A 24,509-nucleotide genomic window follows, 5' to 3' on the forward strand; every position below is an offset into this window, starting at 1 on the left:
AACTCTATTTGTAAAACGAACGCTTTCTCTGCTATTTCTTCATAACTGAGTTAACACAGGTCGGAAACTAACTTCCTCATATTAGGATGTGTAAAAGTAGCATTTTTCTGTCACTTCATAAGTGAAGTTGCCTTCTTCAAAGCACCAATACTTGTTTAACTGGGTAATTATGGAAACTGATAGTGGGTGGCGCAAGAGAGAGAAGTGCAGGTGCCTGTATAGAGTGAGCTTCCCTTAATGCTTCTGCATTAGAGAGTATGCGTGGTTGATAGGTGCAGAGCAGTGTTCAGCTCCTGTCACTGGGACTTGGAGAAATCAAACCAGAGATATCCCCTGTCAAATTTGTAGTGGTGGAGGGTCACAGTTTGTCTGTAATAACGATAATTTCCTTTTGTAGGTTTTCAGATGCTTTATGAAAGTTTATTTAAGTAGCATAACTGAGATTTAAACATCTTGTTTTGTTCTTCTTACATTTCAGATCTACCAGTCATGAAACGAATTCTTCTGTTTTTTATCCTGGCTGCTGCTGTTATGTATGGTATACTTCATGGAAATCTGTGGAGAAATAACCTCTATTGGTATGGTGATGCTTTGTTTGCTTCCAGTGCAGACACCCTCAGAGAGTATGTGAGAGTTGTGAACTGTGAGTTGTTGTGTCACTGAGCAGTTGTTTTGTAATCAACAAAAGTGATTACTGCTCTGTGTGTCTTTGTTTTGTTGTTGTTTGATTTATTTATTTTTTACAGTAAGGGAATGAATGTGATTGTTCTGTCCTGTCTCCCCTTCTCTTCTCTCACTTTTAAACCTAGTGGTTGATTTGAGCCTGGTTGTGTGGAGAGGGCAGAATCTTACTGACAAGGAGCCCCTCTGAGTTTCATGAAAATAGGTGTTCAGGTGAGCAGAGAGATCTTACTGGTGTGTATCACATGTCCAGATCTCTCTTCACCCCACAGGTGTTTAGTGTTAGCTTGTTCCTTTAGGTATCCGATAAATAATATGGGCAAGACCTGCCTCACACTTGGGAATAACTGCACATGTAGTGGGCACCTCTTGAAAAGCTGAAATTTGTCTACGTGGCAGCCTTGTGGGAAGTGAGCCATTGCTGTCTCCAGGCGGTGTGGCACAAGTGGCTTGGGACCTAAAATTCAGGGTGCTAATTAAAGAAGTTGAGGCTCTATGGGCCTTTGCACATATGTGGCCAGGACTGACCAGTGTGTTTGTGTTACAAAGAGAATAGTGGTAGCATTTAAAAGTAGTGATTGTGCCTCTGTTTGCCTTTTCTATAGTATGCGATTGATACAAATGATTTTCTGTTGTGGTTTCTGTTTACAGCAAACCACAGTGTTGTGACATTTCCCTTTTTGCAGGATTAGCTTTTATGGACAGACTTCCTCGGTGAGGGCTTCTTCATCTTATGAGACTAGTGGAGTTACCCAGTAAGTTCAGTAGTTGAGTCTTTTTGTGGTGGTGTGGTTTTTTTTTTTTTTTTTGGTTGGTTGGATTTTGGGCAGGTGGGAGGGATTGAGACTGAAATCTTTAGCCTTTCTCCATAGACTCCCTGTTCAATTGATTATTGTACAGGTGTGTCCATTGACTGTTTCTGTTATGAATGCAGTTGTAACATGTCTGGCAGAAAGGAATTTGTCCATGTCATGTTTCCAGTGTTTGGTTGCTATTTATGGCCACTTACAGTGACTGTCTGTAACAAGCAATGACTTGTTGGAAGGACATTTGTTTGCCTCTTGCAAATTTCTGCAATTCTGAGTTAGCTGTGCTAATTTTATTCAGGTATACGTGGGTAACTTTTGTCCTTAAAATAAATGAGCGGTGTGGTTCGGTTATGATGCGCAAGTGCATGTGTAAGCAGATCTTGTGCTAGGCAATTCTTGCAATTAGGTTTGTAGGGCTAATGAATGCCTAGGCTAAAACCTAAAAGCAGGTCTCTTCTCTCTGAAGCTGACCTGTGAGGCTGATGCTGGATCGCAATGTGCTGTGCAGATGATAAATTTCACAGGGTGCTTTCTCAGTGTCAGTATTCATATGACAGCTTGAGGTTACCAAAAGCAATTAACCTTAATGGTCTGTTTGGCTTCTGGTTCTAGTGTCGTGGTTTCATCCTCCTGTTCTTAACACAGCCCAGATGCATGCATTGCTCACACTGAACTTTACTTGCCCTTCTGGGCTTCATCTGTGTTATTAATTGGGCTAAATCACCAAGGTGGGAATGTGCTTAGAAAGAAGCGTCTTAGCCTTATTATGAGAGGAATGAGTTATCCCAGAGAATCTCATTTTCCTTGAAGTACCTTACGTGATGCTGTCTCTTTGCCTCTCCAAACAAGACTCCCCTTACTTCGCTGAGTAGTGCTGGTGATACTCTCTGGTATGGCTGCATGGGTGATTCAGCCCAAGCGTCCTGCTTCTTTCAGGTGGGTCTGAGAGCTCACCCCTGGTTATGGCTGCTCAATATGGTTGCAGACCCCTTGGAGCAGCCTTGTGAGAGGAAAGCCTTTAATAGTTAACATAATTGTACCACAACAAGAAGAATCCATCTTTAAAATACAGACAGAGGCAATGATGAAAACTTGGTGTCATGTTAACTGAGTAAGCAGCTCTTACTAATTTGGCTTGTCCAAGTCCTCGTTGCTGCTACCCATTCAACATTCTCTTGTTATTTCTTCAAAATTCTTTTGCAGGCTGCCACCTACGGCTGTGGAGAGAAGGAACGTGCTGGACACTTGTCTCCTGAAACCAGCATTTGAATCTTTACTGGGGTGAGTTTTCTGTGGGAAGTAGGGGGTGGGGAGAAGTAGAGGCTGTGTTGGTTGAAGTAGAAATGGGCTATTATGGGCTATTTACATATTCTGGTCTATTTTATATTTTGATTCACCCCAGGTTCATTGCTGCTTTTTCTGGTTGTGGCAACAAATTGTTTAGCTTTCCACTGATCAGCATCTGAGCAATACCACACAACTAGCTCAACGTGCTGGTGTATCTACTGAATAAATAAATGTCCTCCTTGGATATTATAGCTAGTAACAGTGAAACTATATTAATGATTGACATACAAGCCTATTCTGCCCACCCTTCCCCCATGCTTTTCCTATGAAAGAAGCCTTCATGTCCAGGGCTCAAACTCATACCTGCTATTAAGAACATGGACTTAAATTGTAAGATTTTTCAGTAGCTAAGTATTTCTGTAGCAGTCAGGAACCAGAGACATTTTGAAAATCTCTTCATTTTATTTTGAAAAAGGAGTATTAAATGTGAAAAAAATTATAAGATTCTTCCCCCTCAGTGGAATTTTAATTTCAATGGAATTGAATTTTATTGAAATTTGGGATTATTCATGATTTTGTTTTCTCTGATAGTTTTGTTGAATTGTGATGGGAGTCTCCCAACTGAAGGTACCCATAGGAAGCTTCCTTTGCAAAGAAGCAGTCAGATGAAAAAAGGAAGAGCTTCAACCCAAAACAAAGGAGGTGTTGGGTCACAAAAGTACATCCAAGAAGTTTGTGAGGGAATACTGGGAGTTTTTCTTCTTAGAAGCACAAATCTTAAATGAGATCAAGGAAGTGTTACAAGACCAAAAGACAAAAAGGATATTTTGTTTACTTTGTGTTTTATCTGACTGGACATTGATTATGCCTTGAGAAAGCTTGGGAAGATGTTTACACTAAGCTGCAGGAGTCTTAAAGCTGTAGACAAAAACACTATTGCTGCTGCTTTTTTTTTGTTTGTTTGTTTGTTCCTTTTTCGGTATAAGAAAGCATGGCTTTAGTTCAGTGCTATTATTATTTTAAAGAACATGGAATGATCTCAAGTTTACTTTCCCAGAAGCAGTCTTTGAGTTTTGGTTAGCTGCCTGACCCAGAGAGGAGGTCCTGGGTCCTTGCCCACAGTGTGTGCCCAGGCTGTCCTCGTGTCAGGCACAGCCAGGTAGCTCTGGTGATGAGGAAGGGGGCAGGGATGGACTTGGAAGGTACAGAGCTAGAATGCTGCCTCCTGCATATTTCCATGGCTCCTTTACAGGGATAGTTTGTGTGGGCTGAAGATCTCGTCTGTGCACTTTGGTAATAGCCTGGGGAGGTTGCAAGGATTTCTAACCTGGCAGAATTATTTATTGGAAAGGAACCAGAGCTAGAATTAAGAATCTCTTTGTAGTAGGTAAATTATTTATTTCGTCTAAGCTTACCAGCTGCTTCTGAACAGCAAGGCAAGTTATTAAATTTAATATGAGTGTTCAGTGCATCATGTCTCAAAGTTAGCTGGTCTTGCTTAGTTGACCTATGGCCCAGTTCTTGGTGTGCAGGCTGTGGTGTTTAATTAAGGGTTGTTTTTTTTTCCTGTTTTACTGTTGGTGTCTTCTGAATACATAGAGCTTAGAGTGTGATACTTGATTTGTGAAACTGAGAGGAAAGGTTTTTTTTTAGTAGCTTAATATTCTTAATGGAGAAACAAGTCGTGCTGACTGTGGGTATTTATGTTCAACACTGGGTTTTCTCACTCCATTTTAACATTTTAATATAAGATCTAATATGCAGGATTGCTACAAAGTCAACCAGGTCAGTGAGTACGTGTTGACTTAAATCCAAAGTGAAGCCAGAGGCATGGTAACATGTGACAGGATTGTGTCTACTGTTCACTGCTTTGGCAGATAATGTTAATAACTAGTCCTTTTCCTGCTATAAGATAACCATTGTCTCTGGTAACTGTCGTTTTAAGAAAAAAGTGACCCATTCTTTCTATCCTGATGCTTGTAAAGTGTGATGCCATTCTAGTTTGCAGGAGAATGTGCTTTTCAGGCAAACGTCCTTGTGATCCCCACGTGCCGTGCTTCTCACTGCACGGCAGCCCTGGCACTTGTAGGCTGGGCTACTTTCAGACATCTGACTTCTGACTAAGCCAGAAGATGCAACACAGGAGCACACCTGATGTGCTGCAGCTGCTAGGAGGTGTTCAGTCTGTGGGACCCTACTGATGTTAGTTAGCTCAGAGTAAAAATACCTGAGATGTATGTAATGTGGACAGGAGAAATCGTGTCTTTTTTGCCATATGGATATACCCCTGTTGTCCCAAACTACTTAGTAATGTCAACACAGCCATAAAGTGCCATTTTTTTGGAATTGAAACACATTTCAAATAAGCTGACATCTTCAGGAGATGGTATTTTCAAGTTAAAACACCTTGTTTCAAATCACACTCTTATTTATTGTCACATATAGTAACAACTCTTAATTATCCTTGCTGCCTCTGTTGTTTACTTTTCAAAACTGTCTTTAATACAGATTCATTGTCTACCTGTGTTGTGTATTGTTATATATGCTGTCTCATAGTGTAAGCTTTCAGTCGCATGATTTTAATGGCTCTATGTAACTTGTATTAGCAGAGAAATAATTTTATCTCACTCTCCACCTATATTTTCCATTATAAAATCTTCCCCTTTTCTGTCATCTGCTTTTTTCCCCAGATGTTAATGAGCTTTTTCTTATAAAAATTGGTAGTACTTGAAGTAGGATAAATAAACTTTTTTTAAAGCAGATGCATTAATTATTGGCTTATTCAAATACATGTGGATTTTTTTAAGCTTCTTTTTTCCCTTCATTTAGTGCTGAGAAAATATACCCGTTCCTGTGCGCTAATGATTTTATCAGAGTGGCAGAATTCCATGGGAGCAATAAGTTTGAACTACCTTATGGAATAAAGAGAGCAGGTTTGTGTTCCCAATGTATGTTCTTTCTAAACAGAATTACCTACATGGTGTGTAAAGCCACCTGAATCTCCGGCTTTGGTCTTTTCTAGTCACTGATGCCAATCTTTTTGGGGGGTATCTAGAGGTGACTTAATGGTTGATTTAGTCCCTCCGCCTGGCACCTTCCTGTTTTTAACAAATAAAACACTCTTGAGGCTGCCACTCTTCACAGAAAAGCTCCAAAAAGACAGGAGAGAGAAAGAGTGAAAGCATATTCAGCTTAATTTTGTTTGTATGTGGGCTGGAGTGCTAAAGATATTTAGCTAGTTCTTTGCTAAGTGAAATATTAGCTGGGCCAGTGTGATAAGGTTTGATCAATACACCTAAGACAATCAGGATCCAGAGTTTTACTGAGGCAGAAGTCCCCAGGCTGGTGCAGTTACATCAGGAAAATTTCCCTTTTGCTGAGCTAGCTTCTCCCACCAGGGAAGGTGTCACTGGGGCTGCAGGGGTATTCTTCCCATTGCATGGCTGCCTCCTCTTGCCTGCTGCCCACAGCGGTCAGGGAAGAGCTGACAGGGCTAGAGACCCTAAGGGTCTTAGTCACCCATTTGGAAAAGCTTGGAAAGTCTCAAGTCTCAGAATTTTTAATACTGAACAGTGGATCTTCTTGGTACCCTGTGGATCTGGGGTTTAAACTCTGGATTTGCCCTCAGTCGGTGTCACAAAGAAGGTGCATTTTCCTGCACCTCTGGGGTTGCAGTGAGGAAAAAGTACATTTGGGAACAAGTTGAGGCCCCCTCTTGGTTACAGACGCATTGAGCATCCAGCAGGCATCTGCCTGCCGAGGAGGGGTTTGGAGTGAGCTTTGCCCGTGAGCACAGGCTGGTTTGATGTAATCTCCCAAGATCCGTAATGCTGTTGCTGTCCCTGGCTGTGCAGCCGCCTCTCCTGGGTCAAGGCTGCTTCTGTTTCAGCAGAATCATAGAACCATTCAAGTTGGAAAAGACCCTTGGGATCACCAAGTCCAACCATCATCCCTACTCTACAAAGTTGTTCCCTGAACCATATCCACCAACACCACATCCAAAAGACCCTTAGACACATACAGGGATGGTGATTCAACCACCTCCCTGGGCAGCCTATTCCAGTGTCTGAAAGTGTGTGGAAGAATAAGCAAAGTCAGTTAGGATGCAGGCCTTGAAAAACTGATGCTTATTTACTGTAACTAAGGGGCATGTTACTTTCCAACAGAGGAGTATTGGAGTAGGAAAACCTTCACAGAGGAGAGCTCTGATAAACGAGTTTATTTGGCTTCATTGGTTGACCTGTGGCCCTAAGCTATGTGTTCTTATTTTGACATTTTTTATGCACAGTGAATAAAAACTACTGTGCCTCAAAAAATACTCTAGTCAGCATGCCATGCTTATTTTTACATGGCAACATACTGAACATTTTCATTAATCTTCTCTGTATTTGTGTTTTAGAGCAATTTTTTCGTTTAGCCCTTTCAAGACTGCAAAACTGTGGACTTTCTAATGAAGATGACAGGTGAGATGGTTTCTTAGTTACTGTTTCTGTTAATTGCTTTTTTCATATTTAATAGTTATATGAAAAGGAATGTCAGTGATGTTACCCTGAAGTTGCTCAAGTTAGCCAAGATACAGATATGACCAGTGGTGTCCAAGGAATATAAAACTGATCCCAAGGTTTAAGTAAGCTTGGTGTTAAACATCTGTAGCACCAGCAGTCAAGAATAATTTTTCTGTGAAGGAGCTTAAGCTTACAGGTTTCATATTAGAAGTGCACTAGGAATTTGCCCACTGAATGCAGATCTTCTTATACTTGAGGCAAGTGAAACCACTCCTTAAAAAATGTGATCTCTGCTTTCAAAGTAATTACTAGTGTAAGCTAGGGAATAGAGAACAGATAAGCATATGCAAAGCAACGACTGTTTCTACCTAAAAGAAATCTTAAGCATATCCCTGTGCCACTGCATCCGCTGGCCTGCTGCACAGCCTTGTTCATGTGTACACTTGCCTTCCTTCTCCTGTGTATGTGGGAGATGTAGGCAGCTAGGAAAGGCCCTTCCTGGCATTTTGGGAGTAACGAGGGTGTGGCACAGAGTGTAGCATGCCTTAAGATAAGTGCTTCTCATGCATTGCATTGCTGTTTAAAAGTTGGTTACAAGCCACTTCTGGGGGTGTGGTTGTTTTTGGAGGATATTTCTGTGTGTGTCTCCTTCTTGGGGTTTGTTTTCATTTGGGTTTTTTGTTTTGGGTTTTTTTTTTGGAGATAGTGTAGGGTTAGCAAGTATACTAAAATTCTGTGTTTACCAGGTGATGCAAATTACTTCTTAGATTTGCATTCTAGCAAATGGACTGACGACCTGTTAATAAGCAGACTTCTTAAAGAGAGTTGAATGCAAATAATGTTGAAGTTGGCTGTACTTGTTTGGTTTTTTTTAATTATGGAGATCAAAAAGAAGATTGTTGCTTCAAGCCAGGGTCATATTTTAATTAAATTTGGGTGGAATATGAACAAAATAATTTGTGCTGAAGCCTAAGAATTACCTTGGGTTTAATACCTAGTTTTAGTTTTCTTTACCTACTGTACTCCTTCCTTTCCCTGTGGTTAGCATCTATTTCTAGAATGTTCAGGTTTATTCTTAAGGGGGGGGTGGGGACCTTATTATTTATCAGGAGTGTGGTAATTGGGGAAAATTATACAAAATTGGCTGCCAAAGGCTAGTCTTGTGTCTGGAGTTTGCAGGAGAATGCCAAATGTTGTATTCGAGATTTCCAAATAGCAAGTTCAGCTTTATAATAATTTTGGCTGTAAAGCAGGGACACTTGCAGTACAGTGTGTGACATTTAAGTGTCTGTCCTATTGATCAAAAGTAAGGTAATTGATATTTATACTTTAAGTTCTCTGAGATATATTTAGTGGTTCTGGAAAGTATGTTTCATTTTCATAAAAGTAATATACTTCAGTAGTATTGAAGCAAAATGAGAAATATTACTGCTTAATAGCCAGTAGTATAAGCAAATGAAATGTGTAGTGACTTCATACAATGTATTCTTTCTAGATCCATCAGGTTTTGTGTAAAGTATTTTAACAAATATTGGACTCTATGAGAACCAAATTTATAGTGCTCATGTAGCTGGTTTTGTGTGTGACAGGTAAAACTGTTTGTAGCGATTGGCACAGGATTTTTTTCTAAACAGTGTTGTTTTCCAAACTTAGATGACATTTTCATTGTGTAAAGGTCCAGTTCTCCAAAACTGTTAGGAAGTGAGCAATGTCACTGCCTTTAGTGTCATAGCCCATAGGAGAAGGATTTTCCAGGATAGGGGTTATATCCACAGAGTAGCCTCTGAACACCCATTGTTTTCCTCATAATTACTCACTAGGCACTCTCAAGGCTCTAAACTCAGCAGCAGTATATGCTTAAAGATGCATTTGTACAATGCTGAGTCGATAAAATGTGACATCTGCATCCTCCTTTTACCAGATAACCTCAAAGGAAATAATTTGCATTCCTCAACTGACTCTAGGGGGTGTGAGTTAAAGGACTTGAAGTTAAGATCTTATTTTTCCTTTTTCAGAGAAACAGTTTTCCAGTGGAAAGTGGAGGATGCAGGACTTTTTACGTTTTAAAGGCTCTACTTCCCTTTAACAGTATCTTTCCCATACAGACTAGAAAAATGTTTCCTTTAGTATTTTACCATATATACAAAATGCTAATATATACTAAAATATACTAATATATATGCTAAAATATACTAACGTCTGGGCCTTTTAAATTAGGAGACTCTCCGGACAATGATCTGAGTGACTAAAGAGATTGCATTTAGTAGTTGGAGATCATTTACCAGGCATTTGCATTAGAATCCATTTATACTCTAAGCAGATCTCTCCTAAATGCAGTCCCCTAGTCACTCAAACCATTTTTATAACACATGTAATAGCTGAAGTCTTAATATTTTTTGCTTTCATCACTATTGGGGTGGTTGTAAACTGGGCCTCCAGTTTACAGCCTGTTATATTTGATTTGAAGCACATTTCATGTGTGAACATTGGGGAGGGGCTTTTCATCAGGGAGGGCAGTGATGGGACAAGGGGTAATGGTTTTAAATTGAAAGAGGAGAGATTTATGTTAGACATCAGGAGGAAAATCTTCACCGTGAAGGGAGGTTGTGAATGTCCTATCCCTGGAGGTGTTCAAGATCAGGCTGGATGAGGCTTGTGCAGCCTGGTCTAGTGTGAGGTGTCCTTGGTCATAGCAGGGAGGTTGAAACCTGATGATCTTTAAGGTCCCTTCCAACCTTAAACATTCTTTGATTCTATAACATCTGAGTTTATTTCTCTTCTTGCTTGAATTGACTTAAAAGAAGGCAGTGTGTTACTCATTCTATAGGGTTAGTGTTTGAGGTTTTTTTTTAATATGAAAACATTATGAAAAAGGAAACATTAAGTGAGGTTGGAGAAGTATCTGGGAGTAGCAGTCTGCTGAAAATCTGTGTTGATTTCTGTGATCTACAGTAAGTACAGGTCAGTTTATTTAATTTAAATATCTTGGGATATAGTCTGGCTGGCCTTGGTACGTATTTTTTATCTCTTTCATATGTCAGTTTCCTGTTATCTGTTTATTTACTCTAGTATAAACCCTTTTCCTTCCTGCTGGTCCTTGTTAGTGGAATCTGCTACTGTGGATACAGACCTATGATTGTAATTGGAGACACTTTGGGGTAGAGCAGGGGAGCTAAGGGGAAGAGGTAATTCAGAAATAGCACACTTGTGCTAGACTTCATGTTTGAGTTGGCCTGTTTTGATTTCCTGAGCTTGGCAGAGATTAAAAGTTGGTAAGACTAATTTATTTGACTGTATTTGTGATTAAAGTCATATACATTTCACCAGGAGTATTTGATCTGCTTGTTGACTTTATCCATTTCCGAAGTTGACATACTGTCTGCTTTATTGGTTATTTGAAGGCAGCTGATTATTTTTCAGTATGCATGTTAAGGGCATTGGAGTTTGAAAGCTTAATCAAACTTCAAATTTCACTCCATTTTCCATCCAAGTAGTATTAGTCAGCTCTTATCCATGAACAAAATCTGGTTTGCATCTGCCAGTAAGAGGTAAGAGAGTTTGGATTTGACTTAAGGGCAGATACCCAGCTTCTGTAGCATTGCAAACCTTAGTTGTCCAGCTCTAAAGTAATGTTTTATATTACCCTTTCTGTCTTGAGTGTCCCATCCCATCACAACTGCACAGTGCAGAGAGGAGAAACTAAAGATCTCTCCGGTTTTATACTGGAGTGGAAGGCATTATTTCAGTAGTTAGGGACTGATGCAGAGAAGAAGCTTCTTAAATCACAGCCTCTGCCAAAAGTTGGAAGGTATGTAATAAGGAATTATTTAAAGTTCATCTACAAGGGCAGAACAAGCAGTGTCTCCTCAAAGTAACTTTTTGGCTGCTTATCATGGTGTCAGAATAATACAAGTAACTTGTAATGGAGTTAACACTGTTTTTGTGAATTCATACCAAGAGGTCAGTATAAAATAAAAGATTAGGAGCAATTTTTTCTGGCTTTTTATTGAGACCTGAAGATGAGTTAATGCATGGTGTGTCAGTTACTGTCAAGCCAGGGTGTCCACCAAGCATGCTGTAGCCAGGAGGTATTACCAGGAGTTTGAGTAGCAGGTTAGGATTTGCATAGTGGTGATGAGCTTTGTACCTCAGTTACCCAGCTGTGGCCACGAATTGCTGGTGACACTAATTTCAGAGGTTGGAGTTGATTGAAACTTTCAGTGGTTTGCAGAGGCGTGCTGTACATTACAGGAAAACATGATATAACCATGCACTAATTCTACCTTCATCACTTATCGATGATGGTTTTTGTCCAGCTTTTGTTATTGCTTTCTGTTTCTACCGTTCCTTCTATGTAGCTCAGGATCTTGCTTTGAGCTCTAGGGTACATCAGCTCCTTTCCCTCCCACTGTGAACTTTGCATGGGGCATATGTTCATCAGACTGCTTCCTCAGGGTATCTTAAAACTAGGTTGGAAAACTAATTGGGAAGTGAATGGACTGAAGCAGTCCTGGAGTAGAGAGGCAAGGGGTTTGTGGGTGTAGAGGGAAAGGATGTACTGAAGACAGGATGGTGAACAGTTTTTCACCCCTCTGATTTCTGATGTACTGAGTCATGTGGACTTGTGGCATTAGCTAGAAATCTTTTTATGAATGCTTGGCTTCTAGGAAGCTTCTTAGGAAACACTAGGGAGAGGTGCGATAGCTTTCATCAGCCCACCCTGACAGCTGCTTTGAGCAGTACTATTTTTATGTATACACACATATATATATTTTTAAAGGCAGTTGCCTCTGCAGATATCTGCAGGTCAGAAGGTGCCATCCTAGGATTTCTTTTGAAATACAGTGCTTTGTGTAGTTGGAATTCTTGTTTCAACTTTTCTGTAAGCTTCAGGCTTTCAGGATTGCTTTGTGGCTCAGTTTCTTTTCCCAAGCTCACATGCAGTACAGCATAACTGCATTAACAATTCTGTTGGAAATATAGGGAACTGCTTTGTGTATTAATGTTGGTTAGGTCAGGCTCAAACAGGCTGTTTTCATTGATGTTGAATAATACTGTCTTCAGCTGAAAAAGCAGGTTGGACTATATAAGGAGAGAGATTTTATTCAGTCTGCATAAAGTGCCACATTGGGTATTTAATATAGATTACAATATTCTCTGTGACTGGGTCGTGGAGTCCCTTACAGTAAGAAAAGCCATAGAGCCTTTTTCTTATTTGAAGAACCATGGAAATGGGATGTTGGGAGCTCAGTAAGCTGTGAGCATGTTTGTGTTTGAAGAGTACCTACATTTTTATTTTGCCATTATCCCTGCTGTAACCAAGGTGAAGAACAGCTTTTGCTCTAGATAAAGAAGCATCTTGCAACCAAAAATTATATGCTTACCCTGTAAAGAGGACTTTGCAGTCTTATGCATTGGATATAAACCTTCCCTAAAGGGGCAAAACTTTTTAAGCAACACCAAGCCTGCCTGTGCATGCTTTTGTTTTGTCGTTTTTCTTTTTTTTTTCTTTGTTGTTGTTTCGTTGTTGTTTTTTTTTAGCAAAGCACACATTTTGCTAGCATTGAAATAAGACAATACAAAGTAAAAGGTGAAGTTATAAAACCTGAGACAACTCCGTGGAAAATTTTATCATGAGAATTTACTTTGTTAAGTTTAGCATTTTCGTAATGACTTCTTGGGTGCTTTTAAACTATGAATATATTATAAATTTGAAAGGATTTGTAGTTTTGATTGGATGTATTATACAATGTATGAAAATTGTTTGTATACTTAGAAAGGCTGTCTAATTTGGATCTAGTCATGAGAATGCAACTTTTAATCAAGTGTATCGCTCACGTTATGTCATGACAATATGCACTTCTTGGCACATCGTAACTTGTTTAGACAGCACTTTCTAAATACAGGGAGGAAAATCGACAATTATATTTGTGGGAGAGCCATCATGTGTCATTGGCTAAGGTTTTTCCATGTACAATTCAGGTGCCTGTCACATAAATTGTGAACATAAATCTTGTCACTGTGTCTCACGTTGGATATATCTGTATTTGCGTAGTTGTACAATATTGCAGAAGCACCTTAATTTGAGTTAATTTTTCCAGGCGTACTCCATCCTGCTTGATATACCCAGACTATGACAAACTTGAAGCGTTGTGGAAGATAATTTTACCTAATGGCACCCATATCACTAACTGGTTGGATGACCTTAAACGTTAAACCACTTGAAAAAGGATGTATATAAATACAGGTTTACAGGAGAGGGGCCACATTCTGACTTTGACAGTCCCTGCAATAATGCAGTTGTGTGTTTTCACAAGCAGCCTTAGAGTGTGATACAGGATTGAAACTGCTCTGAAGGGGCCTGGGGGCCTAAAAGATTGTGGACTTCACTTAGTAAATAGATCTGTTAAATGTTTGTGAGGCAAATATATCATTAATATGAAGCCAGGGAAGTTGTGCCTATTAAAGTTCTTTTTCTTCTACAGCATTGCCTGTCGACGGTGTGTTGTGGTTGGTAATGGAGGAGTACTTCGAAATAAGACATTAGGGGAGAAAATTGACTCCTATGATGTGATAATAAGGTAAATGCTGTCTCCTTTTCATTTTGTGTTCATGGAAAGAACAACAAACTTTTCCTGTCATCCAGTATCTTTGGAGTTCAGTTATTACACAAATGAAAATGCATAAAACTTCCCATTGTACTTACTCCATCACAGCTTTTGTGTTGTTTTTTTTTTAAAAAGAAAAAAAAAAAGAAAAAAAAAAATGTTCAGTGTTTTATTACACAGACTGATTGAAATGAGAGTCAAGGACCGCTAGGTGGTCAGTCTGCCTCTTGTTTGGATACATGCACCTGCAAGATGCTGCCATCAGGGATGGATCCAAGGTTGTGACAGCCTGGAGCTCTGCATAAGCCCTTTGCCCCAGGCAGCCTTCCACATTGTGCCTGATGTACCCTGTGCTGGCATGTGGATTAAATGTGACACACATATTCTGGGAAGTCTACCTCAAGGTACATGTCAATGGGAAGATGACGATGTCAGCCCCTTTCCCTCAAACGTTTTAGCTGATATTTGAAGTTTGAGATGTCTCAATCTACCAGAGGATGCTTATCTCTGCAGTAGTAGTATCTAGATTGGAGAAACTAGGGAATTCCTCAAAGAGGAACAGGCAAGGAGGGGAAAAAACCAAAGTTCAAACACCAAGCAAACTGAAAACTTGACTAACTATAAGAGAACTTTCTGCATAATCAGAAAAAGATAAATCGGTTCCTCCTTTGCAGGAACTGAGATGGTAACTGATTAAGTAACCCTTCTGTCTGTAGGTACCCTGTCAGACAGTATGCCTGAACTCTCAACAAAATCTGAGCTGCCATTTCAGTTTGCTTCAGTGTTCTGTTGAACATGCAACAAGACTTCATTTTTGTTACTTTGATGTCAATTCTAATTCTCATTTTAGTAATAGTGTTTCAGTCTTCAAGGGCTACTGTAAAAAAAGTTTTATATGAAGACTGGAGTTTTACATACTTTTGAAAATGTATTAATAATAAATGCATGCAGTTCTTCAGTTGTAGCTCCTCTTACAAACAAAGCTATAGGAAGTGATCCAGATAATAGCCCTGTTCTTGGGAAACTACTTGTCTGACAGTTTTGTGTTTGTTTGTTTTTTTTTTTTGTAAAAAAAAGCCCACCCCTTGCACTTATTTTCACTGTAGTAAACAATGCAAGGAAGCACTATGAATTGTAGCTCCTTCAAGTATTTGGGTTCTATTGGCTCTTCTTAAAATGGAAATCTTTAGCTAGACTGCTGTCACACATTCAGAAATATAGTACATTTGCTTTCTGTGAAAGAACAAAGATAGGGTGTTTGCATTCTGTATTTTACAACTTATTCTTATAAAACTTTGAAATATTCCCTAGTCTATATGCTTTTTTATTATTTTTTTTTTACGAAAATTCTCTCCTAAGCAGCTCGCCTCGAATTTAGAGAAGTCAGTCACATTGGCAGGAATGGAGCATACACAGACTGCCTGAATTCTCTGAAAAATACGCGATGCAGCCAAAGAAAAACTGCAAGATAGAGACATAAGCACAGCGCCCCCTAACACCTCAGAGCAGAATAGACCTGACCCACCTGCTCATGGATTTGTTCTATCCCAAGGCAGTGGCAGCTGTGAAAGTACTATTTAAAAGAAAAAAAAAAAACAAACACAAAAAAACCCCAACTAAACCACCCCTCAAAACCACCCAAATAAACTAAAACTCCATACATAAAGATGGTTCAGTATCAGATACACAGTCATAATCCCTGTCCCTGTATGCTGTAGACAGTGAAGAGTATTAAAACATTCTTGAATTGTCTCCTGTACAACTTGGATAATGTAGTAGCATGAATGAAGCAATGGGTAATTCTCCAAGCCAAATATACCCTTTGGTCTTCTCCTGTTTCTGTGTTTGAGCCAAATCAAGTGGCCTTCTGCTCGAGTGACAGATGATAAGCCATAGTGCAATTGTATTCTACACCACCTTGGCCAAGTTCCCACGTGTTCTTGATCCCTCTGGGTTAGTGAGTGCACTTGCTAATTGCTCATCTACCATGTAATGTGATAAGTAAATGCTGGGCTGCTAAACCCTCCTGTACCTGGACATGCTGTCTGCCCCACAGACTAGCATGTGTGCCAGCCATCACACAATAAGGTTATGGATGGGGTAGTCATTGCCATCTCTGTCTCTCTGTCCTCTGCAGAATGAATAATGGCCCTGTTATAGGGTATGAAGAGGATGTTGGGAGGAGGACGACTTTCCGCCTTTCTTACCCGGAGTCTATCTTCTCAGATCCGATTCACTACGATCCTAATACAACTGTTGTTCTCATCGTCTTCAAACCACGTGACTTGAAGTGGCTTTGGGAGATACTAGGTGGTCAGAAAGTAGTGAGTTTAATTATTCATGCACTTTAGCTCAGCTTGCCACACACCTCTCATGTGCAATACCCATTTTGATTTTAGCCTTAGTGCTTCTAGCTTGAGGGAGCACTACATCTCCCAGTCTGTCTGCTCAATATCCCTTTTCCATAAATGCTTCTGTCCTCTTCTGTCCACATACTTCATTGGTTCATCACCCCAAAGTAGATTTTCTCTTGTAAATACCTTTTTACCCTCTTCTTAGCACCATTTTGTGTTCTGACATGCATGCTTTGGCCATTTCCCAGATTATTTTCTCCTGTGCATTTGATGGAATTGCAGAATAATGTTGGAAGGAACCTCCTTCTGGAGCTCTTTAGTCCAAAACCCTACTGAAAGAGAGCGGGGCCAAGTTCAAAGCCATACCAGGTTCTCAGGGCATTATCCAGGAAAGTTTTGAGTATTTCCAGGATATTTCTACAATCTGTTTCAGTACTGCACTACCCTCACAGAAAATATTTTTTCTTCATCCTTTCACTGTGTGTCTCTGAGAAGAGTCTGATCCTGTGTCTTTTTATACACCCCTAACAGATAGTTGAAGATGAGCTGAACAAACCCAGCCTCTTCAGGCCCTCCTTAGTTGCTGTGTGCTCTGGCCCCTCAGCTGTTTTAGAGGCCTTTTGCTGAGCTTGACACACTCTTGCCCAAAACAGCATTTGTGAGACCACAGAAAGTCACAGTACAAAGTACTTGAGGAAAATAACTTCTACCTGTTCTCTGTGCTCTTGCTGACAGAACCAAACACACAATGAATGCTTAACTGCCTCCAGGACATGCTGCTGGTGCATGTTGTCCATCATGGGTCTTTCTCTAAAGCTATTTTCTAGCCAGCTGGCCCCAGCCTCTGCTGCTGCAGTGAGTTATCCTGTTGCAGGAGCAGTTTGGCATGTGTTTTTGTTGACCTTTGGGAAGCTCACTGCTCCCCCTCTTCTTCCTCAGCCTCCTACGTTTAGTTTTTATTCTGGTTAGAGTTGCTATAAAACCAAAATCAACTGTTTATAACCATTAAAATGTGTATTTGCTTGTTTGTTACAGAGCGCTAAAGGCTTTTGGAAGAAACCAGCTCTGAACATGATATACAAATCTAGTCAAATCAGAATTCTTGATCCCAGCATCACCAGAAAGACTGCTTATGAGTGGCTTAATTTTCCAACAAGGTTTCCCAAAAAAGAGGTAGGCTTTTTCCTTCTATGCCTTTTAGCTTTGTGCAACCAAATGTGTACTCAGAGATAATTATCTATTTATTATAGTGCACTACGTTAGAACATATTTTAGGTTAATTTTGCATTAGCTTGTTTTTAGATGGTCTTTAAAGAAGTTGGAGAAATGGATCCAGAAAGAGAGTACCCTTGCATGCCAAAAATCTTCTTTTATGGATTCTGTAATTAGCATCAACTGGGGTTGCTTTTGCAGACAGACATAATTCCTTTTACACATATTGGAAGACCAGACAGGCATTGGAACATGACAGATCTGAATAGCTTCTAGAAATATTAAGGGTATTTCGTAGTGTTTTTGGTTTTGTTTTTGTTTTTAAAAACCCAAACCTCAAAAATCCCAGATGCCACAAAACACAAACCAAAAAAAACCCACCCCAAAACCCCCATCAAATCACACACACACAAAAAAAGTCCACCAAAGAAACAAAACCCCCTGAAAACCCAACAGACTAGTAATTCTGTCACTGCTGCAGTTTCATGCTTCTGGGAGTGAGTAGGAACTAGGGAGCATACAGGATATTCCAGCCCCATACTAATGACATATGTCTAGCAGCATTCTTCTGCTTACTGATTTGATGCCAAGTATTGTAATGAATTAACCAACAATTTGGACTTAAAAATACATTTTAACTGTCAGTTTCTGACTGCAGAATGTTTCTAACGAATGGTAAGACTTCAAGTGGGAGACTTCCCTTGTGCAATCAGGACTGGCCATGTGCTGTTTAGTACAAATACAGTTCCCTGGGGTCACACTGTTCCATGGAGCTGCTTCATCAGGACCAGCCAAGTGACACGTGTGGAAGTATTTGAATGGGCAGTCACTGAAGTATCTACCACAACTCTTGTTCTAGTTTAATCTTTCTAATATTTGAGGAGTTGAGGTATTTTTAAATTTTTGTTTAAATCTCTTTAAATTTTCTTTTTTTGAGTCTACTAGTGGCTTTTTCCTCTGTGTTAACTTTCAAACTGTAATACCCAGTTTGGCTGCATGCTTGCTGGGGCTCCATGGCATTTCAGTTCAACTGAGGATGGGAAGAAAGCAACATAGTAGTTTGGTGCCTAATGATCTCCTCAAGGGCGATGGAACATCTGTGGCCTCCATGGCTCCAGAAATCCCTCCCGTCTCTTTCTGTGTTCCCCTCTCAGTGGGGGTAAAAGTAAGACCAGTGCTGTCAGTTAGCCAGACAGATGCATACAGTGTCCTGGATCTGGTACCACAGGCCCCTCAGTCACTTTGGGTGACATGCATGTTCTCTGCTCCTCTCCTGCTCATTGGGTGCCCCTGCCCAGAGTGGGGGTAGAGTGCATCTGTGATTGGAACCTCTTTCCACCATCTCTACATCCCACTTGCTCTATCCCAGGGGTTTTGCAGCCCCACACCCCAGGAGGCAGCGATAGTCAAGGCATGCTTGTCGTCACTTTTTCTCCCATCTCGGAGGCAGTCTGTGGCTGGGAGCCTGCACATCTGCAGTTGCTCTGGCTTAGTTTAGCTGCAGGTCATCCCTAGTGGGTTTGGTTGGCAGGGGGGCTTTTTGACTCCACTTTAGAGCCTTCTGTCCCTGTAGTGCATCCTTGGAGAGGGCTGGTGCCTTCACTGTTCTGTGCTTCAGCCCCCTCTGCCTGCAGGAGACGCTAAAGACTGCTGTTGCTTTTCCTGCTGTCTCTCCCTTTTCCATTAAGCCAGCTTTAGTTCACTCTGTGTGCATCTGTGTGTAGACCAGCAAGCATTTATTTTTTTCCATTAGCAGCTGTGACGGTGTTAGCAGAGCTGGGAAGAACAACCATAAATTCTGATTTGCTGCTCCAGCACTGAAGTCAAAGTGTTGCAGAGTAATTCCAGGACTGCACCTATTCCCATTAAACGTAACTGGCTGAGCACGTTTTATTACAGCCCAAGGATATCTGGGTAGTGCTGGGGCACTTCGGGTCCTGCACATTTCACTGGCAGTAGTTCTGCTCAGCAGAATCTGCAGAAAACCAGTTTGCTTAATAAAGACTTCTGCCTTCACCATGTTGAATATTGGTTTTCCTGAGGTTGGTTTAGACAGAAGAGTATCCTTAAAGCATCACAACAGGTTTTTAAAGGAATGTTGCACATTTTTAGTATATTCCTTTGAGGCGAACTTTTAGTCAAAGGTAAACAGAGCTAGTTTGAACTGGTGATGTTTCTGATATTTCCAAATAGCACTAATCCTGACATGTAACATTCCTTCCATAATTTTTGGGTCCTATTTAGTATGGACACTGCAACAGAATCACCACTAAGTTTATGACATTGAGCCCCTAGGGTATAAAGTTATTTTGCTAACTGGCATTAGCCTTGGGCAACAGCATGCATTTTAAGTTGATGTTGTTTTTTGAATGCTCCAGAAGTTGCGTAAAGGTACAAAAAAAATCCTGCATAAAAGGTGATAGTTCAATTCTGTTACTTTATTTAGGCTTACAGAGCTGATGTTATTTTTTTTCATGGGGATTTGTTTCTGTATCATATGCTACAAATATTTTTCTGTATCAAGTGCATGTGCCTTCCCTCTGCACAGAGTTGTGCAGTTGCAGGGTTGCTTGCTTCATTTCAGAGGCAAATGAGCTGATCCTTGGGTGAGAGTTCAAAAAACCCTGTGGTTTTGTGCTCTGTTGAGGTTTGGCTGAAGCTACTCAAAGTGTTTATCTCATTTGGTTTCTGATAAAATTGTTATTTTAGCTGAGACTGGCATTAGTGCATGAAAGTTTTGTCCATTTTTGAGGGCATATTTTCCCCTCACCTTCATCACTTAGACAAAGGAGAGAGTTCACCTCTGTACAAAACTTCGCTCTTACTTCCTTGGATCATTGTTGCTGCTGCTGCTAAGAGTCATGTACTTAATTACAAGATAGGACAGGTAGTTGCAAGGAATTCTGTGCTTTGTAATAAATGCTGATTTATGGTTAGGTGTTCTTAATTTTGCACAGTTAAAACCCGTTTATGACCTCCTCTTGGTATTTTGCATTTACTTTTGAACTATCTCACTGTAGGGGAAAATCAGCAACTTTACATTTGATTTCCTTCTAATGGAAATAGTGGGGAAAGGTTTAAAGCTGTGTTCTTTTCCCTCTTCTGAAAAAGATCAAATGCAGCCAAGTTAAGGCAGCAGTAACATTTATTTTTCATTAGATGTTTTTCATTAGGTGTTACGAAGACTTGAGTCATATCATGTTTTTCTGCTTGTGTGGATCTCTGTAATCTAGAAGCTTGTGCTAATTCAGTCAAATTTGACAAGGTGAAATAATGTCCAATATTTGAAGCCTGACTAGTTTAATGAAAGTAGGTTTCTGAGCAGAGGGATGGTGAGACCTTCCTAATGCCTCTGTTGAGGGAAGGACTACAGTGTAGGCTCAGCCCTCATGAAAAAACAGAATCCCATGGGAATATCAACACAGAAGATAGCCTGGTCATGAAAAACCTGCTGGCAGCAGGTTGTTCATTATGAAACAGAAGGGGATCAAACCACAAAAATAAATGCCTGCCGAAGAGCAAGGCTGCCTGATATCCACTGCCTTGGCTCCTAGGCTTGCTGTTCCCATCAAGCTGCCAGTTATTTACATGAATGTGCTCTTTCTGTTTTCTTTTAGAAACCGAAGCATCCAACAACAGGGCTAATTGCCATTACACTAGCATTTCACATATGCCATGAAGTTCACCTGGCAGGCTTCAAGTATGACTTCACAGACAGAAACAGTTCCTTGCACTACTATGGCAATGACACCATGTCTCAGATGATGCAGGTATGACAGTGTGGATATTTGTGTCCCCTGTGCTCCACTATGTTGCGCACAGTCTGGATGGGATACATCTATTTGTATGTTCTGCTTTGCTTTGCTGGTGTTATCCTGAGGCTACACAGCTCTTGTTCATACAGGCATATTTGCTAGCATTGTCAGAAAATAAATAGTGCTGTTTCTATTTGCGTCTTCTTCTTCCTTGACAGCTGGTTGTAATGCCACAGTTTGCCACAGTTGCCAAATTTCATTTAAAAAAAAAAAAAAAAAAAAAAAAGAGAAGAGTGAAGTGAAAAGGAAGGAGTTAAAGACACATAAACTTGCAATGAGGAAATTAATTGAGTTTCAGAAATGGAAAGCAGTGTAGAAATGCAGCTGTAAGAGCAGAAGGAACTGCTTAAAGGGAGGGAAGCCGTAACTTGCTGGAGAGGGAGCAGCAGGAGGCTAGCAAACAGCAGGGTTGCCTGCCCCTCCCATCCTGCAGAGAAAGGCCTCCTGCTTTGGTATGGCCATGTCTCTGTTTTCTTTTATGACTCTGTTCTTCAGCTCTGTAATCTAAGCAGTTCCATCTCAGCCCTTTACTTGAATGTGAACAGTTTTCTCTTCCATGTGCACGCTCAGTGCATGTGGGGACCATTTTCTGTCCTCCTTTTCCTGATGAGGAAGGATCGAGGTAGTGTGTATAGGAGCCTCTGATGTCTGTGAATACTCTAGGTGCCTGCAGCTGTGAGATAATTTCCCTCTGATACTGATGTTGCCTTCATTTTGAGGCTCTTCTCTGCAGGTGCTTTTTTTGCCGTGTATACCAAGCTTGGGTAAGGTTGATCACCAGCTGAATAGACATTCATAAGATTTCCTAAAATCTTGAAACTTGAAAAAAGAAGCAACTAAACAAAACTTAATCATTAATGCTTTAGTAGCATTAAATTGTAAGTATTGCACTACATATCTATAATCTTTTATACAGTATTTGTATTATATTAATTATCATTTACTGGATTCAGGTTGCCAGTGAACTTCCCTTGTGCTGTCCTCCACTGCAGTCTCAGTGGTGTCTTGTATATCCAGGGTCTGGACACAGCACAGAAGATGGGTTAGTTTTCACTTGTTGAAACTGGCAGGGTGCATCTGATTCACAAATGCCCGATGTGTGCTTTTCAAGAACTTGCATTAAGCTTTGAGAATTGGTTGTTTTCTGACTGCTCATGCTGTAAATGTGGTTATGCAGCTGTTCCCTGTAAACATGGGGAGGAGTTGGGAGAGTAAGGAGGAGGAGGACTTTTGTGAGACCACATCTCATTGTTCTTGCCACTGAAGGATCATCCCTCTTGGTTTATGTCCTAATGGAAAATCTAATGTAGTTTTGAGTAATAGTCCCTCACCTGTTTTCTTGGGGAACTGTGCAAGAGCCTTTGCTAAGAAGTCTTTTTCGCAGAGCATTCTTGCTTTTAACATCTTCCAGGTATCACAGGTAATTAAAAGGATAGAACAATGAAGAGATGCTTCAAGTAATAATTTGAATTTTTTTATTTTTTTTTATTCCCTCACATTTCTTTAGAATGAATACCACAACATCAATGCTGAGCAGAAATTTTTGAAGAAGCTTATAGACAAGAACTTTGTGGTCAATTTGACGTGAAAGCTGAATACAAAATATGAAGAACAATGGCTATTTTCAAGATTTGAAAATGTTTTATTTTTTGTATGACATTTTTATTTTTCAAGTGCAGCATAACTGTTTACTGTTTAAAAGGAGCACAGAAACCTCACTAAGGCAGAATCTTCTTCTAAGCCTGAGGATAATGGACTATTGCAAATGGAGTTAACTGAATTTTTGTAAAGCTACTTAATAATGGGAAAACTCTGGAACTTTCAGCTGAAAGTATCAGGTATATATGTGATGCACATCACTTATTTATCAGCAAGAACTCTTTCCAAATGATTATTTCTCTGGAACACTTTTTTTTCTGATGTTGTTCTCCAAGAGAGTTACTGTCAAGAGACTGAGACAACCAGTGTTTGATTAGTAGGTGGATGTAAAGTCATGAATGTCTGTCTTGTGGTGTGAAAATGGCTTTAAAATCATGCCTATAAATCATTAATGTGTTTTTGGGAGAAGGGGGAAGAAACAATGTACAGATTTTGGCCTGCCTTGCTCTGAGAAGGGGATGTCCATCTTCAATAAAGAAGGTACAGCTGCTGCACTGGCCATCAACTCTGAACTGCTGCCTTCCTTTGCCAAAGGTGAAGGCCCTTTAGTCTGACTTGTGGAGATGTTGGTTTTGACTGTGCTTGTTTTGTACCCAGTTGATGGAAAACCTCCCTGTGCTGTGCGTCCAATAAATTTTACAGTTGGTAACTTGACTTCAAGACAGAATGAAGATTGAAGAGCTGTCTTAACTACCTGCGTGTCAGCTGCTTCCCCTAGACCACAACAGAAATGTGAGCTGGGACAGGGATATTCACACCTGAGTTTAAATGTAGAGCCAATGTTGGTTGGATTTCTGGATCTCCACGATAGGAAGATACACGAGTTCCTGTTCTCAGGAAGAAGTGGTGTATTTTTCCAAACCAACACAATTTCCTTTCTCAAATGCTGTACTGCATTTCTTCCTTTGAAATGCATCAATGTGAACAATGGATGTTCCCATTTTTTGCAGTAGTGAACTCTAGGGAATATCCAAGATGTACCTCAGCTGAACAGTCCATTTGGCTTCTGTTTACCTTTCCAGTCTTTAGGTTTAGGTTTAAAGGATGTGGCTGAATGAAATCATTTAGTCGTGAGAACTTACCTGGGATTTTAATTGAAACATTTGATGGGACACTTGTTTCCTGTATTGGTTGGTCTCAGATGAGCCTGCTGAATGAGGTAAATCTGCCTGGGTGTGACCTTGACAACTGTCAGAGGACAACACATACTGTGTTCTAATTGTCTCATAGAGTATAATTTTACGCTGTGCCAGGTTTATTTCAAGATCTTGTGTTTACCTGTATAAATCATACCTAAAGAAACACAAAAAAGTCCACTTAAAGTCTTTAACATTGACAGAAAAACCTTTTGTTGCTTTTTAATAAAATGATATGGAGAGCTTTAGTAGCAGTGCAAACCATGAGAACATGAACACAAACCACTAGCAGGTGAAGAGCACAGTGTTTGTATTTTTCAGAAGCTGAGGATTACAGGAGTGCTGACACAATTTAGTTGCTGCAGCAGTGCACTAGAGGAATGAGCACTGAAGTGACCAAAGAGCCATCTTTCTTTTTTCTCCTGTGGAGTGCAATAGGTACT

At 40.2% G+C, this 24,509-nt stretch overlaps 1 protein-coding gene across 2 annotated transcripts; it reads left to right on the forward strand.

Moving 5' to 3' along the window:
• The first annotated feature begins 485 nt into the window (after positions 1 to 485).
• On the forward strand, positions 486 to 23,441 carry ST3GAL6 (ST3 beta-galactoside alpha-2,3-sialyltransferase 6). 2 transcript variants are annotated; one of them, XM_009993337.1, is made up of 10 exons: positions 486 to 578; positions 1,368 to 1,436; positions 2,694 to 2,771; positions 5,607 to 5,710; positions 7,177 to 7,240; positions 13,768 to 13,863; positions 16,028 to 16,214; positions 17,280 to 17,417; positions 21,074 to 21,226; positions 22,779 to 23,400. In XM_009993337.1, exons 1-10 carry the CDS (start codon positions 490 to 492, stop codon positions 22,857 to 22,859), a joined length of 1,059 nt encoding a protein of 352 aa, XP_009991639.1. In that variant the 5' UTR covers positions 486 to 489; the 3' UTR covers positions 22,860 to 23,400. The 2 variants fall into 2 exon arrangements, with proteins under 2 accessions (XP_009991639.1, XP_009991640.1); XM_009993338.1 differs by lacking the exon at positions 1,368 to 1,436 and having other exon boundaries at positions 22,779 to 23,441.
• Positions 23,442 to 24,509: the final 1,068 nt, after the last annotated feature.

The sequence above is a fragment of the Chaetura pelagica genome, unplaced genomic scaffold (assembly GCF_000747805.2).
Source record: "Chaetura pelagica isolate M959 unplaced genomic scaffold, ChaPel_1.0 scaffold101, whole genome shotgun sequence".
Classification (NCBI taxonomy): Eukaryota; Metazoa; Chordata; class Aves; order Apodiformes; family Apodidae; genus Chaetura; species Chaetura pelagica.